General features: G+C 41.1%; 1 protein-coding gene across 6 annotated transcripts in view; it reads right to left on the reverse strand.

Annotated features, from left to right (window-relative positions):
- MIA2 (MIA SH3 domain ER export factor 2) overlaps positions 1-9,251 on the reverse strand; it is a 54,414-nt gene extending 45,163 nt beyond the window's left edge. The window contains exons 1-5 of one of the 6 annotated variants that reach the window (XM_081857588.1): positions 9,162-9,251; positions 7,999-8,139; positions 6,034-6,167; positions 2,800-2,886; positions 459-1,692 (exon numbers count right to left, since the gene is read on the reverse strand). In XM_081857588.1, the coding sequence (XP_081713714.1) occupies positions 459-1,692; positions 2,800-2,886; positions 6,034-6,167; positions 7,999-8,113 (1,570 nt within the window). In that variant the 5' untranslated portion in view covers positions 8,114-8,139; positions 9,162-9,251. Of the gene's footprint in view, positions 1-446; positions 1,693-2,799; positions 2,887-6,033; positions 6,168-7,998; positions 8,140-9,075 lie in introns of all 6 variants that reach the window. The other 5 variants (XM_081857587.1, XM_081857589.1, XM_081857592.1 and 2 more) reach the window with 5 other exon arrangements.
- Positions 9,252-13,446: the final 4,195 nt, after the last annotated feature.

The following is a 13,446-nucleotide window of genomic DNA, read 5'->3' on the forward strand; positions in this document are numbered from 1 at the left end:
TCTACTTTCTTCACTACATTTTACTGCTAAAGAAGACAGCAAAACGTTTCCCTGGGTAGTATCAGCATCTCTGTTTTCTGGCACCTTTTCAGTAATATTCTGATTTTCTAGTAATTCTTCTTTGCCTATTTGTAATACTTCCTCACTCTTTTTAAATTGGGTGCTTTCCTCACTAGACTTTAGATTATTGTGTGTATGCTGAGCATTATTGGTTCCTTCAGATATAAAACTCTGAAAATTCAGTACACTTGTAAAATAACTAACAGAAAATAAAGATTTCTGGTTTTTAGGACCCTCATGATTTTCTTCCTTTGCAGTACCTTGACCTATACTATATGATAACTGATCTACAGCTGATTCCTGTGGACTCTCAACAGTTACATACTCATGCCCTGGTTGATTATCTGATGTAACCCTATTATAATCAATCAAACTGTCATGCATACTTTCATACCAACCTGACTGGTGATTTGTTCTTTCTGACTCCTTTGTTACAGCTTTAATTTTATTCTTTTCCATAACTTGGTTGTCTGGTATTGAATCCTGTTCTGCATAGGGAGACTTAAGTCGTTTATCACCAAGCAAAGGGGATGGACTTGCTGCATCTTTTACATCTGCATGCTCATCTGCTAACTGCACATCAGAATCTGTTTTTCTAACATGTATGCCTGGGGCTTCTTGGACATATTTTTCTTTCACTTGTCCTTCGTAAAGAGTTGGTTCAGCTGCTTGCTCTGGGGTTTCTTGAACAATTTTTTCTTTGTCTTGTTCTTCATCGGGCATCAGTCTGCCTGTTTGCTTTCTCAAGCCATCGTCCATTAATCTTGATTCTTCGCTTGGACGCTGTTCTTCATCTTGATCTGCTTCTCCTCCAGCTGCAAGCTTTTCTTTGTCTGCGTTTTCTTCAGCGTAACGAAAAGGCAAAATATCACTGAATTCCAGATCAAACCAGCTTGATTCAGATTGTTCAGAATTGCTATGTTCTTTCATTCCTTCTGATGCGGTAGAACTGCCATGGTGGCCGGCATTGCCAGCAATGGTGGAGCTGTCGTGGATTTCTGGATCATTTTCTTTGTACAGCAGATCAAGTTCTGATTTGTCACTTCCAAGATGCATCAAATCTGTGAAAGTACTTTTAAACCAGCTGGAGCCTTGTGGTGCTGTTTCACCCTCTTCATTTAATTTTTTTAAGCCACTATCATCAGTTATTGCGATTTTCCTGCGCCTGAATGTAACTTCTTCTGTTTTCTGTGATATTTTTCTGACCGCCTCCTCATTTTCACTACTTCCCAAGCCAAGCCAGCCAACAAAACCAGACACAGTCCAGGCCGACTGAGTTGGGACAGCTTGCTGAGTCTGACTAATTTGGTCTTCTTTCGGAGTAGTCTCATCTTGTCTAGTCTCCCTATCTCTGAGTTCTGTATCACCGTGGCTTGTAGTTTCCAGCGTAGTTTCCAGCAGGTCTTTGTATTTACTGTCAGATTCATGACTGTCAGGAAATTGTTCTTTATATTCATTTGGGTAAGAAATACCTCCAAGTTTCAAGACTTCATCTTCAGGCATTTCAAATTTGGTGTCTTTTTCTTCTGAGTACGGAGGTATATATTCATTTTCTTTGTCATAACGATTAAGTATGCTGTCTTCATTTTCAAAAATGTATTCCCCTCCATCAATACAAAGAAAATCAGTTTCCTAAAAATAAGCAAGTGGCTGGAGTTAATACGCTACTACCCATTTAATACAACTCTACTATTTCTTAACATTATATCATTATGAATATTTTTTAAAAGCATGCAAATGCCCCAACTGGCAAGTTATGAAATAATTAAGTTGTTAAATAATTGTGAAATGTACATTCTCTTTAAAATTTAACACAAGGAATATTTAAAACAGAGCAACTTTATTAATCATTTTTATGAGACCAAGTTGAGTAGTTCATGCATTCGAAAGAGGTCTTTAGAACATGTTTTACACACATGCAAATGTATATTCTTATGCACATTGTTGGAAGGGGCAGTGATAGATGTTAAGTTGTGAGTGAACAAATCAGACGACACAGCGATTCTTCAAACAGCTTGTTTGTTCACAGGCCCAGAACAGAACTGGACTGAAGAGTTCAGCCAGCCTTTTTTTTTTTTTTCCCTTCTCCTCCTGCGATGAGGCTACATTTTAATATTTTTATGTTCCATTATTTTAATGTTGTATTTTATTTTTGTTTTTAAGTTGTAATCATTCATCTTGTTTTTATTATTGTTTGTAAGCCGCTCTGAGCCCGGCCTTGGCTGGGGAGGGCGGGGTATAAATAAAAAATTATTATTATTATTATTATTATTATTATTATTATTATTATTATTATTATATAGAGCTCCACTAGAACGCAACAGTAACAACTTTCTGTAACTATCCAATCACTGAACGTCACTTTCAATTCCTTATTTGCATATGTGGACCTGAGTGAAAACTATCTACAGTACCCCCCTGCTGGCCCAGGGTGAGTACATAACAATAGATACTTAAAAGACTCTGGGGCACAAGCCTTTGCGTAGAGATGGGCAAGTCTCTCAGTTTTGGTTTCTCCCAAAACTCCAAGTTTCTGTTCTTGGAGTTTTTAAAGCAGAGGTTAGATGGGCATCTGTCATGGAAGCTTTAGTTGAGATGCATTGTAGGAGGTTGGGCTAGATGACCCTCAGGGTCTCTTCCAACTCTAAGATTCTATGATTCTATAACAAATTTAATACATACATTCATATATACATCTCCACAACCAAATATCTCCATTTTGATATTACTTTAATTTACCTTAGTTGGCAGTTCTACTTCTTTTGTAATAAAAGTTTCTTCAATCCGGACTGCATCCACTGGGAAATATCCAAATTCTGCACCTTTCTATAAAATTAAACATGTAGCTTTTTATTATAAAAGAAATGGGGTTTTGTACTTAAAATTGATATACAACAAATACAATTGTGAGAAGAATCTCTGCACTTATTTCAATTAAGTCTGGATTAAAAGAACAAATTCTTATTAACCCTCAGAAAATTTTCTCTCCCGCTTCATAAAAATACACAAAGTAATAGTACTTTTAATGTTATTATTTTGCACATTATTAAAAGTACTCTTGTACATTACAATAACCAGCCATTAATTGCTGTTTGGGTCCTCCTGGGTACAATAATGGCCTTATATTGTTCCACAATGTCTCTAGCAAATACCGTATTTTTCGCTCTATAACACGCACCTGACCATAACACGCACATCGTTTTTAGAGGAGGAAAACAAGGGAAAAAACATTCTGAATGAAACAGTGGATGTATCATTTTTGGGCTTCATGCTGTGGCCACAGACATGTGATCTGATGGTGAATTTGGGGTGACCCAATGCAAAAATCCTGAGAATTCCTGTGGATCCATGCTTTGTAACCACGTTTTTGCACCATTGCAGCCCCAGGCAACAGTGGGTGCGTGATTTTTTTGGTGCAGGCTGTAGCCATGGACATGCTATGTGATCTGATGGTGAATTTGGGGTGACCCAATGCAAAGATCCTGAGAATCCCTGTGGATCCATGCTTTGTAACCACGTTTTTGCACCATTGCAGCCCCAGGCAACAGTGGGTGTGTGATTTTTTTGGTGCAGGCTGTAGCCATGGACATGCTATGTGATCTGATGGTGAATTTGGGGTGACCCAATGCAAAGATCCTGAGAATCCCTGTGGATCCATGCTTTGTAACCACGTTTTTGCACCATTGCAGCCCCAGGCAACAGTGGGTGCGTGATTTTTTTGGTGCAGGCTGTAGCCATGGACATGCTATGTGATCTGATGGTGAATTTGGGGTGACCCAATGCAAAAATCCTGAGGATCCCTGTGGATCCATGCTTTGTAACCACGTTTTTGCACCATTGCAGCCCCAGGCAACAGTGGGTGCGTGATTTTTTTGGTGCAGGCTGTAGCCATGGACATGCTATGTGATCTGATGGTGAATTTGGGGTGACCCAATGCAAGGATCCTGAGAATCCCTGTGGATTCATGCTTTTTAACCACATTTTTGCACCATTGCAGCCCCAGGCAACAGTGGGTGCGTGATTTTTTTGGTGCAGGCTGTAGCCATGGACATGCTATGTGATCTGATGGTGAATTTGGGGTGACTGAATGCAAAGATCCTGAGGATCCATGTGGATCCATGCTTTTTAACCACGTTTTTGCACCATTGCAGCCCCAGGCAACAGTGGGTGCGTGATTTTGGGGGGGCAGGCTGTAGCCATGGACATGCTATGTGATCTGATGGTGAATTTGGGGTGACCCAATGCAAAGATCCTGAGGATCCATGTGGATCTATGCTTTGTAACCACATTTTAAGTGGGGAGCGAAGGAAAAACAAAGAAGGGACATTAGAGGGGTGTGCAGAGAAGCAGCTGGCTAAGAATGCGGGACAGGGATTTAACGGGTTGGAGGAAGGAAAGGCAAAAGTTTTCCCCCACCCAAGCCAGCCAGCCAGCCAACCAACCATCTCTCTCTCTCTCTCTCTCTCTCTCTGATGGTGAATTTGGGGTGACCCAATGCAAAAATCCTGAGGATCCATGTGGATCCGTGCTTTGTAACCACGTTTTTGCACCATTGTGGCCCCAGGCAACAGTGGGTGCGTGATTTTTTGGTGCAGGCTGTAGCCATGGACATGCTATGTGATCTGATGGTGAATTTGGGGTGACCCAGTGCAAAGATCCTGTGGATCCATGCTTTGTAACCACGTTTTTGCATCATTGCAGCCCCAGGCAACAGTGGGTGCGTGATTTTTTTGGTACAGACTGTAGCCATGGACATGTAATGTGATCTGATGGTGAATTTGGGGTGACCCAATGCAAAAATCCTGAGGATCCATGTGGATCCGTGCTTTGTCACCACGTTTTAAATGGGGAGGGAAGGAAAAACACAGAAGGGACAAGAAGCACAAGAGGGGTGTGCGGAGAAGCAGCTGGCTAAGAATGCAGGGGAGGAGTTTAACGGGGTGGGGGGGGAGGAAAGGAAGGCAAAAGTCCCCCCCCCCAGCCAGCCCTCTCTCTCTCTCTCCCACCTGCATGTTTATCGGCTGCCTGCGAGTCCCTAGAGCACGGAGAGGAGGAGGTGGTGGGCTGGAGCCTGCACGCAGTGTGACTAGGAAAGAATTAGAAGGAAGGACTCGATCCTTTCCTTAACCCTCTGCTTGCCAGGAGGGCAGGGGATTCCCTGCTCTTTGTTGAGTTTGAGCAAACGCAGCAACAGAAGCGTGTGGGCAGTAAGACCCTGAGGCAGAATGCAGGAAACCAGCAGCTTCCGCCTTCCCTCCGCCCGCCCGCCCGATCTTATTTTTGCCTGATTTTTGCCTATTTTTGCCCCTGCGCTCCGGCGAGTCAGCTCCAGGGACCACACATTCGCTCAATAACACGCACAGACATTTCCCCTTACTTTTTAGGAGAAAAAAATCTGCGTGTTATAGAGCGAAATTTATGGTATTCCCAGTTAATTTATTTGGAAACAGGGATATGACCTAGTGGCTTGGCTAATAAAAAAGCACAGAAATGTTCTTGTTTACAAAGACCGAAGTAATGTAATAGTGGGTGCCTACACTTAATGTGAAATTACATCTCTGGAAGGAAATGTTCAAAGAAACTATTATGGTTTACGCCAAGAGGATTTAAAAGGATTACACTTCATGCCACAATATTAACATCACTTTGAAATCTTGCCTAGGGCACAATTTATTAACAGTAGGAAACAAAATAAGTAACACATTGCCCCCCTCAAAATATTCATGGAAAAGTGTCTAGCCCACTGAAAAACCACTTATGAATAACCACTGCTTATTTTCTATAAAAAAGGTGCCGGTACTCACCATGAAGTTGTTACAGTGAGTGCCACACTTTTAACCAGTGCTTTTCTTCTGGACAAAAAGGTGCTGTTATTGTGTACTCTTGAGTACCCCCAGAAAAAAACACTGTGAATAACCAATCTGTTGATATAAGTGAATTCTGAGAGAAATAGTTGCCTTTTGAAATACTTACACTTCCTGCCCACAAGTCCTCCCTTTTCCTGGAGAGTTTGGAGTATACGATTATCTCTTCCCCAGTTTTGAAGTTCAAATAGCGGCAGTCAGGTCCTATGTAGTCTTTAATGGCTAGTACTCTGCTCATGAAAGCTGCATGTATGTAAAAAACAGAGGAAACTTAAGCAAAGTTAATCAAATGTAGTCTGGATTTGTGGCTTCAGACAGTCATAGAATCATAGAATTGTAGAGTTGGGACCACTTGGTTTACAACCATAATCTGTTCCAGAGGTCCGGTTGTAAACCAAAACAGGTTGTAACCCAAGGTGCGCTTTCGCCAATGGGGCCTCAAAAAAAAAAAAAAAAAAAAAAAGACAAAAAGGGTTGTAATAAAAAAAAATAAATGGGTTGTAATCCAAAAAAAGGGACACACACTTCAGGGTTTGACGTGGTTGCAATCCAAAATGGTTGCAAACCAAGGTTCCACTGTAGTTCAATCCCCTGCAATGCAGGAATCTTTCACCCAAAGTGGGCTTTGAACACATGACCTTGGAATTAAGAGCCTCATGATCTACCGACTGACCTATCCCAGCTGTCCTAAAGTTTAAAATCTACTCTCCTCCTGAATAATATGTTGCCACATACAAAAATCACAGTACATGTCCGAGACACACTGGCATTGTGTTTACATAATTTGTGTACATGAGCTATCCTCTTGTCCTAGAAGATGGGGGGAATTTCACCTCACTTTAAATGAAATGTTTTACCACTTACTACAGAAACAACAAAATCCTAGACACATTTTTTCAGAAGTGGTTAGTCTCACTACGCAATCCTTAAAATAAATGAACAAACTTAAATTAATTGTTTGCGCTGAGTAGCGTTTGGTTAGAATTTCATCTAATGGTATCCTAAATAAGTTTAATGTTTGTATATGAATACACATTCTTGTATTTTTTTCTACTACACATGCGTATCAGCATGCAGTTTTAGTTTTCCATTTCCACAAAAACGCACCTAGAGCACACACTATGAATTCTGCAAGCTGCATTTTTTCTTCATTTTACGATGAATGCTAAGTGAGAAACACATTTTGGAGTAATTAGAAATACATTCCAAAATAGATTTTAACAAGACTGCTGAACTAAATTTGGGGGCGCTGGGCAGATTTTTGCAACCCGACGGAGCATATGCTAAAGACGGTGCCCAGGAACACCGTAATAGACAAGTCCTACATATCTGCACAAACACTCCACCCCACAGTCCTATTGATGAGCATTTCACTAGTATATAACATTAACAGGCAGCACAGTCCTATGCATGTTCTCTCAGAAACAAGGCCATTGTCTTCAATGAGTCTTGCTTCTTGTATATACAACTGCAGCCTTAGCTGCAATCCTAAGCATTCTTAACTTGGGTTGGGAGTAAGACTCACTGAACTCACCCAGCAGTGGCACTTCCTTCTGAGGAAACATACAGGAGATAGTGCTACAAACAGTGCAGTTTTAAGGCAAGGTACAAAAGCAATAAGATTTCACAAGGTGCTAAGAAAAACAGAAAGACAACCGAATCGACCTAAATAATATGGTATAGATTTGGTAGACAAAACACTAGTAATTTGTATACATAACTAAACTAGAAATACTGTAAATATTAATCAGGCCCTTTTGGAAAGTAAGAGATTCTGAATAAGCACAGGGACAATTCTGACGAAAACTAGGCCCCTGGTTTGATAACAAGCTTTTCTACTGAACTTTGCCCTTTTACATATGCTACAACACCGTTCCACCAAATGGCTTCCCAGAAAGCATTTGTCTATTGTTGAAAATATACAGGTTAATCATGCATAAAGCTAATATTTTGCAAACATTTCTTGAAGTTTATATTGCATTTTCAAAACTTGCTTTGTTTTCTTTTACAGATTTTGACGGCACTTAAATTAGTTTCAAAGAAGCTTACTTAAAGCAAAAGCCCTTATACTTACTTTCGCATTCTGGATCGCCACACTTTTTGTGGCCTGACAACAACTTTGTGCTCTTGGTGATGGTTAGCAATGAAAAGATCAAAAACAAAATTCTGATTTCCCAAATCGGCAGCATCCTAAATGGTTAAAAAAAGCTGATTCCTGACAGAATAAAAAAGAAAAAATGGATTGTGTCTTGGCAATAGAAGTCTGAAACATCATTCACCCCCCTCCATTTAGTTAATATACATATATTTTAAATCTTTTTGGTTCCATTTTCCTTCTACCTCCAAAGTCCACTTGCATAAATGCCTTTTCAACAAGCTGCTCAGTGAACTGTCCTGATTAAGTGGCTTAATGATTAACTGTGTGTGACAATATGGACTTGGAATTTGAAATGAAAAAGGCGCTTTCAGTCAAACTACAGGCTATAGATGTACTAATAGCCTCATCTGCACCAGCAAGTTATTGGAGCGCTTTGTGGAACTTTAGATGCGATGTAGAGAAAGATGTAATATGAATTAACAGGAAATACTACAGAATATTCCAAAACCCTGATGTACTGTTACAGCTGCTTTAAATTTTGCTCAGAGTATGTTTTTTTGTGATTTTAATAACACGATTTTGTGTTTTTATTATTGTTGCTGATTGTAATTTATATGTGGCCACAGCATTTGGTATTGTACATTACCCTGGGATCACTCTGATGAAGATCAGCCAATAAATTTAACAAACAAATAAACAATTGCAGGTCTACATTTTATTTCACCTTATAAATCAGAGATGGAGCACCTATGGCCCTCTCTACCTCCCAGAATCACTGGTCACTGGCAGCTTGGCCTATAAACATCCGGAGGGCCACAGGAAAAGTGCTTTATATGATACAAAATTATTCCATTTGTATCACACTTTTGTTTCAATGAGCTCATGATGGTGTACAGTTATCTAATTTTATCATCACCATAATCCAGTGAGGTTAATTAGGTAACTTGGCTATAGTTACCCAGTGAGCTCAACAACTGAATAGTGATTTGAAACCAAATATCCTTGACCCAGGTCCATCAGCCTATCCAACTGATATTTCCTTTTGTGTCTTACAGCCTTCATTTGGAAGGTAGCCTATGTTCAATCAGACTTACCTCCAAGTAAGGATTGCCGCTTTAATGTGGTGTATCTCAGCTCACTTTTCCATTTTCCAGCCAGCTCTACTTCTTAATCTTCACTCTCATCTGTTGCCTGTCTGGTCTTCTCACTTCAACTGCCTTTTCCCAACTCCTTTTCATCCAAGGTTCTTTTTCCCTCCCATTTATATCTTCCCTCTCATTGGTCTACCCAAAAGTTCTATTACAGACTGCCCATCCAGCATACAGGCATTGCACTAGTAGATCCAGAAAAAGTAGTGTTGCTTGCTGTGAGCACCACATTGTAATTTCAGGTTCCCTTTATTATCCCATATAACATAATAATGATATTGTTGGTGCCAAGGGAAAAAATACTATAGTATAGAAAAGAGAATTCCTGGATTCCAAAATCCAAGTTTAGAGCAATTACTTTTTGGTGAGAGAACCCCAGCAGATTTAAATTCACAAAATATGCAGCATGGAAATAAAGGCTTTAAAATATGTCCTCTTAAAAAGTTTTCTGAGCATAGGAAGAAGGCCACATATTGGGTAAGTTAAAAAATGGTTTACTTACAAACTCTTCAAAGGTCAGATTCATGTGCTTCAGAAAAGTTGCAGAGGCAGTAAAACTTGGTTTCCTTACAAAGTGGTGAAAGTTTCTAGATGATTTGTATAGGAGCTCAAGAATGGCTGATGAGAGCCATGCGGTTGAGCTGGAACAACCAGTTCAAACCTCCTCACACAGAGAGCTTCTTAGGGAGACAGCGGGAGAACAAAAACTTGATTACCTAGTTCCTCTCAAGGTGAGCGGAAGTGGACATAGCTAAGCCTGGCTGGTCAGCTTACTCTATGGTCTTAACCCCTTCATGCATTCATTGCACTTAAATATATTCACTATATGAGGCTGCTTATCTCTCAAAAGTGCTGATGCTGTTTACTCAGTTACTGTTGAATCACCTCAGCAAATAACATAGGAAGCTGCTGTACATTTAACCAGCCCATGGACCCATTTAGCTCAGCATTGTCTACATCATTTGGCATCAACTACCCAAGGTTTCAGACAAGGGATCTCTCCCAGTCCCACTTAAAGTTGCTGGGGCCTTCTGCATGCAGAGATGCTCTGCCACTGAACTGCATCCCTTCTTTTTGATGAAACATGTTGGGCAATTTAGGTTGCCACACACTCAGCTTGGAGCAAGTTCCAATGGGACTTTTGAGTAGGTATGCATAAAACCAAACTGATAATCTTTTTTTTTTTTTTAATAACCTGAACTTGAGGTTCATATCTCCTCTTTCTTTATTTTTGGACATTTTTGTTGCTGCTCTCTTTTTCTTCTGCACTTAATTCCCCCCCCCCCCCCCCCGTTTGCCCTCTTATACATGGCCATTTAATTGTCGATGCAAAGTTTCACATTGGCCCTTGTTGAATTGCATCTTGTTCCTATTTGTTTACCTTGATTATTTAAAACCTAAAATTTGTGAAGGCACTGTGGTACACATGGTACATAGTGGAACACAGAGATGCTTCTTAGGGGCATCTTCAGAGCTCTTTCCTTCTGCTGGAGACTAATTATAATCCAAGCATCTTCCAAAAGAAAGGGAAATTTTAGTAGGGTTGGATACTTTCAACAAAAAGAGCACCCAGTCCCTGGGACATTAAAAAGATTTTTTGCTCCGAAAAAGAGCAGAGCATCGCACCACCCAAACAACTGCCTTTCCAAACCTATCAACTGATAATGTCTCCTTGGACATAAAGATATCTGAACCAGGACTAAACTTTAATGTGATTTTACTGGGTGTTTTGTTAAATTGCTTTATCCTCTTGGGAGTATGAAGAGTAATAGCAATGTTTAAAGCAGAAACAAGACCTTTTGTGAAATGTTCTTCTTAGCCTTCAAATGCTTGTTTGTTGCATTTTACTCCCATTCTCTTTGAATCATATTTGAATTTGTCACCAGTCCCATGCTGCAGAACACTCTTCCAGCAAAGATTCCACAAGCATCCTTTGACTTAGGTATCTCTTGAAGATCTTTTTATTCTAACATATATTTGCCGCTGTTCAATTTTTATCTTCATCAACCAGTCAAATTAATGATTATCCCTATTTTTATTTATATTCTTTAAAATGGCATCTTTTAACACTGTAAACCATATTGATATTTTATATGGCAGTATAGAATTTTATAAATAAATCGCATCTCCTTTAGTAGTGTGGTTCCCTTGTGGTTCCTTCTCAAATTACTGCTCCTCTCAGTACCTCCAACTCTCACTGGAACCTGGCTGCCTCATCTTAATGCTTTCATGGCTGTCACCCTGAACATCAAGATTACTATTATTACAATATTAGCACAGTCAGCTTATGACATACCATATTGGCCCGAATATAAGCCACACCTGAATATAAGTTGCACCTTTAAAATTGGAGGGGGAAGAAAAAATACGTGAATATAAGCTGCTCCTCTCCTAGCTGCTCCTGGCTGCATACTGGGTGGGGGGCACATGCTGCATGGCCAGCGGCCTTTCCCCTTCCTCACTCTCTCCCTTCCTGGCTTTGGGAGAGAGGACACACCTGGCACTGTCTGCCCCGAACTCCTGGCTGCATACTGTAAGGTCGTGAATATAAGCTGCACTTTTAACTTTTCACGGTCGGAATTTGGGAGGAAAGTGTGGCTTATATTCGGACCAATACGGTATCTTCTCAGATATCTTCACTGGCTACCAATCTGTTACTAGGCCAACTTCAATGTGTTACCATTAGTACATAAACACTCAACAGCAGGGGTCCCCAAACTAAGGCCCGCGGGCCGGATAAGGCCCAAGGGACTCGTTTATCTGGCCCGCAGCAACCCCTGCCACCCACTGCCTGCTCTTACCAGTGCTGCGCTGCATGGCTGCCCACTTCCGGGTCGGAGGAGCACTGGAAATAGTTTGTGTGCATGCGTTATTTCCGGTGCACATCCGGGTTGAAGGCCCGTGCACATGCGCACAAGCTATTTCCGGTGCTCCTCCGACCCGGAAGTGCGCCAGAAATAGCGTGTGCACATGCGTATGGGCACACGCTCCCCTGTCCTACTGCGTGATCGGCGCTGGAGACACCGGCCCAAGGCACGGTAAGTTTGCTGACCCCTGCTCAACAGCTTAGGACCAGTTTAGTTGAAGGATCACCTTAGTCCATATATGGCCATGCATCCAGCTTGATCTGTGGGTCTGCTTTTACAAGTGCCACGTCATGTCTTTTCCCTACGTTTAAGGAATCCATCTTCTAGCACTGCGGCGCTAACACTCTGGAGCTTCTTGCCTATTGACATCAGGCAGGTACCTTCACTTTTACCATTTTTGACACTTGCTAAAAGCTTTGCGTGGGCAAACCCTAACCAGGTATGTAAAGCTGACATGCATTTTAATATGTAATTTTATAACGTGTAATTTAACTGCCAACTTTATAATTTAAATTTTATTTATCCCAGGCTAACACTAACCTACCATAGTGGCCCATTTTAAGAACACTAAGCAGTTTGCCAACTTAATACTGGTAGGTAAAGGTAAGGTAAAGGACCCCTGGATGGTTAAGTCCAGTCAAAGGTGACTATGGGGTTGCGGCGCTCATCTCGCTTTCTGGCCGAGGGAGCTGGTGTTTGTCCACAGACAGCTTTCCAGGTCATGTGGCCAGCATGACTAAACCGCTTCTGGCGCAACCAAACACCGTGACAGAAACCAGAGCGCACGGAAATGCCGTTTACCTTCCCGTCGGAGCGGTACCTATTTATCTACTTGCACTGGCGTGCTTTTGAACTGCTAGGTTGGCAGGAGCAGGGACCAAGCAACGGGAGCTCACCCCGTCGCAGGCATTTGAACTGCCAAACTTCTGATCGGCAAGCCCAAGAAGCTCAATGGTTTAGACCAGCTGGGTGCATGCCTATTGAGGCCAATAGTGTCTTTTCCTATCTACCCTTTCGCCGTTGCAAATTAAGACGTAGAACAAAATGACTCAGGCACTCTTGGATTCCACCAGCCCATCCACAGAGACATCTGCAGCCAGGACTTTTAAAAAGGAATTTTAGCTGAGTGGCTGGTGGAAACAAACTCAAAAGGGCACTTCACACAAATCCTTCGCCAGCCCAGTTCAGGATTACATTCCATACACAAATCCATTGTTAGGTGTGAGAGACTACTTTACATGTTTTTAAGGGGTACCTAAGTACAAGTTGAGATTTCTGGTCTTTCCAATGTATGTTTATAGCTGGGAATGGGGATTCTAATTTGTGTCAGACCATTTAGTTTTGGTAGGTGAACGATAAGTATAAAAAACCTTTTCATTAAACAAAAAGTAAAAGCAGAATACAGAAAA

Source organism: Podarcis erhardii (assembly GCF_964252035.2).
Source record: "Podarcis erhardii genome assembly, chromosome: 1".
Classification (NCBI taxonomy): domain Eukaryota; kingdom Metazoa; phylum Chordata; class Lepidosauria; order Squamata; family Lacertidae; genus Podarcis; species Podarcis erhardii.